The 1664-nt window shown below is 41.7% G+C and overlaps 1 protein-coding gene across 1 annotated transcript in view; it reads right to left on the bottom strand.

Annotated features, from left to right (window-relative positions):
* Positions 1-1664, bottom strand: part of CTNNBL1 (catenin, beta like 1) — a gene marked incomplete at its 5' end in the record, with an annotated part of 46848 nt that overhangs the window by 42872 nt on the left and 2312 nt on the right. The window contains one exon of the mRNA XM_010283479.1: positions 1257-1363. Coding sequence (XP_010281781.1) covers positions 1257-1363 — 107 coding nt within the window. The remainder of the gene's footprint in view (positions 1-1256; positions 1364-1664) is intronic.

Genomic DNA, 1664 nt, shown 5'->3' with positions numbered 1-1664 from the left:
TGGCATTCCGGATACTCTGGGGTGACATCAACGTCACGGAGTCCGGAACTCCCAGAGGCAGTCTGTGCCTCCTCCTGTCCTATGCCTGCCCCTCGAAGTTTAATCACGTAGTAGGATAAGCCTTCCTATTATATCTTTTACATAGAGTAACCAAGTAGATTTGCTCCAATTCTGTAAATCAGTTAAAGAATTTTTTTTAAAAAATATGAAGAGGTTGTAGCTACACATGAAAAAAAAAAACAATCTGCATATAAAATAAATTCTCCAGAGTGATGCACCTTCCCTAGCTACCACATATTAGTGTGTGGGTTGCATTAGTCTGAAGTAAAGCCCATAAACAGAATTTGGGTAAGAGAAAAAACAGTAAACTGGACTAAAAATAATGGCACTCAAGTGTAGGAAGAAATTCATTGAACATGAATAACACAACTCCATGAAAGGAGGAAGAAGCCTACTAGAACCACAGGTGTGGAAACACACACGCACAAAGTCTGGCTTTCAGAGTCCATCCAGCCGTTTTTCTCACCACAGCACCTGAAAACTCCATAATACAAAACAATTTTCTTCCCACACGGACCGCTGACTGCATATGCAAGCACAACACCTTCACACAAAATGATGGCATAAAATCTTTAATTATTTGGAAAGCAAAACTCACCAATCCAGGATCTCAGTCTTTCAGCCCACACCCCAAACACCTACTACCTGCCTACCAGTGAGGAAGAGACCACTGCTCGGCAACAGTGCAGAGAAGGAGCCCCCTGAAAAAAGGCAAACTGCAGCGTGGCTGATGACCCTCCGATGCCAACTGCCAAGAGGTCGGATGTTGGGAGAGCTCGTTAGTGCTCACTTTTGAAAGCCAAGCCACTTAGACATCTAAACTGCAACTAACCAAACCTTACTGAATTTGCGCACTCCCAAATTAAAACCAACAGAAACTCAGATTTTAGTCCTGAAGTTTCACAATCTATCATATTAGCAACAGCAAGAATTTAATAAACTAGAACTTTTCTCTTCATTGCTAATTATTCTCTTCATGCTGACGGCCATATACCGGCCACCACTAGAGTCTCAATAATGCCATTTTTAATTAACAAAATTAGTTTCAAATACAATTTAGAACTACATGGCAATAACTGCTGTTACATAAGCCTTATGTAACTGAAAACATCTGTATATTCAAGAAATTGTTTTAGGGCTGAAACCTAAAATCAAAGGAAAAATGGGTAATAGAGAGGGGCAGGGCATAATCTTACTTCTCTGGATTGTCAGGAAACTTGATCCGCAGCTCCTGGTTTTTGTAAGACCTCTTCTCAAAGGTGAGAATCATCTTCTTCACTGAACTTTCATCCAAAGGTTCCTCCTAACCAAATCGGAAAGGGCAGAAAACAGAGCGTCGCATTTGGATGGTTGGAACAATTACCCAGCAAAAAGTAAAAGCAAAAGAACAGCGATGCAGTGAGACTGCAGTCGGGCCCAGACCCTTCAAGAACAAAGGGCAACCCTTGGAAGTCTCACTGCAGAAAGCTGCCAAAACTCATATGCCCCTGCTCTTCATTTATTGATTTACTCCAACTCTGACCTGAGCAAGCTCCCCAGAGCAAAGCCTTGTACGTCAGGTTTTTATAAACCAGGGCTTTACCAATGGAAGGTTCTTTGGAAAA

Source organism: Phaethon lepturus, unplaced genomic scaffold, assembly GCF_000687285.1.
Source record: "Phaethon lepturus isolate BGI_N335 unplaced genomic scaffold, ASM68728v1 scaffold43513, whole genome shotgun sequence".
Classification (NCBI taxonomy): Eukaryota; Metazoa; Chordata; class Aves; order Phaethontiformes; family Phaethontidae; genus Phaethon; species Phaethon lepturus.
Note: the sequence above shows the minus strand (reverse complement) of the source record. Positions and strands in the feature narration are given on the sequence as shown.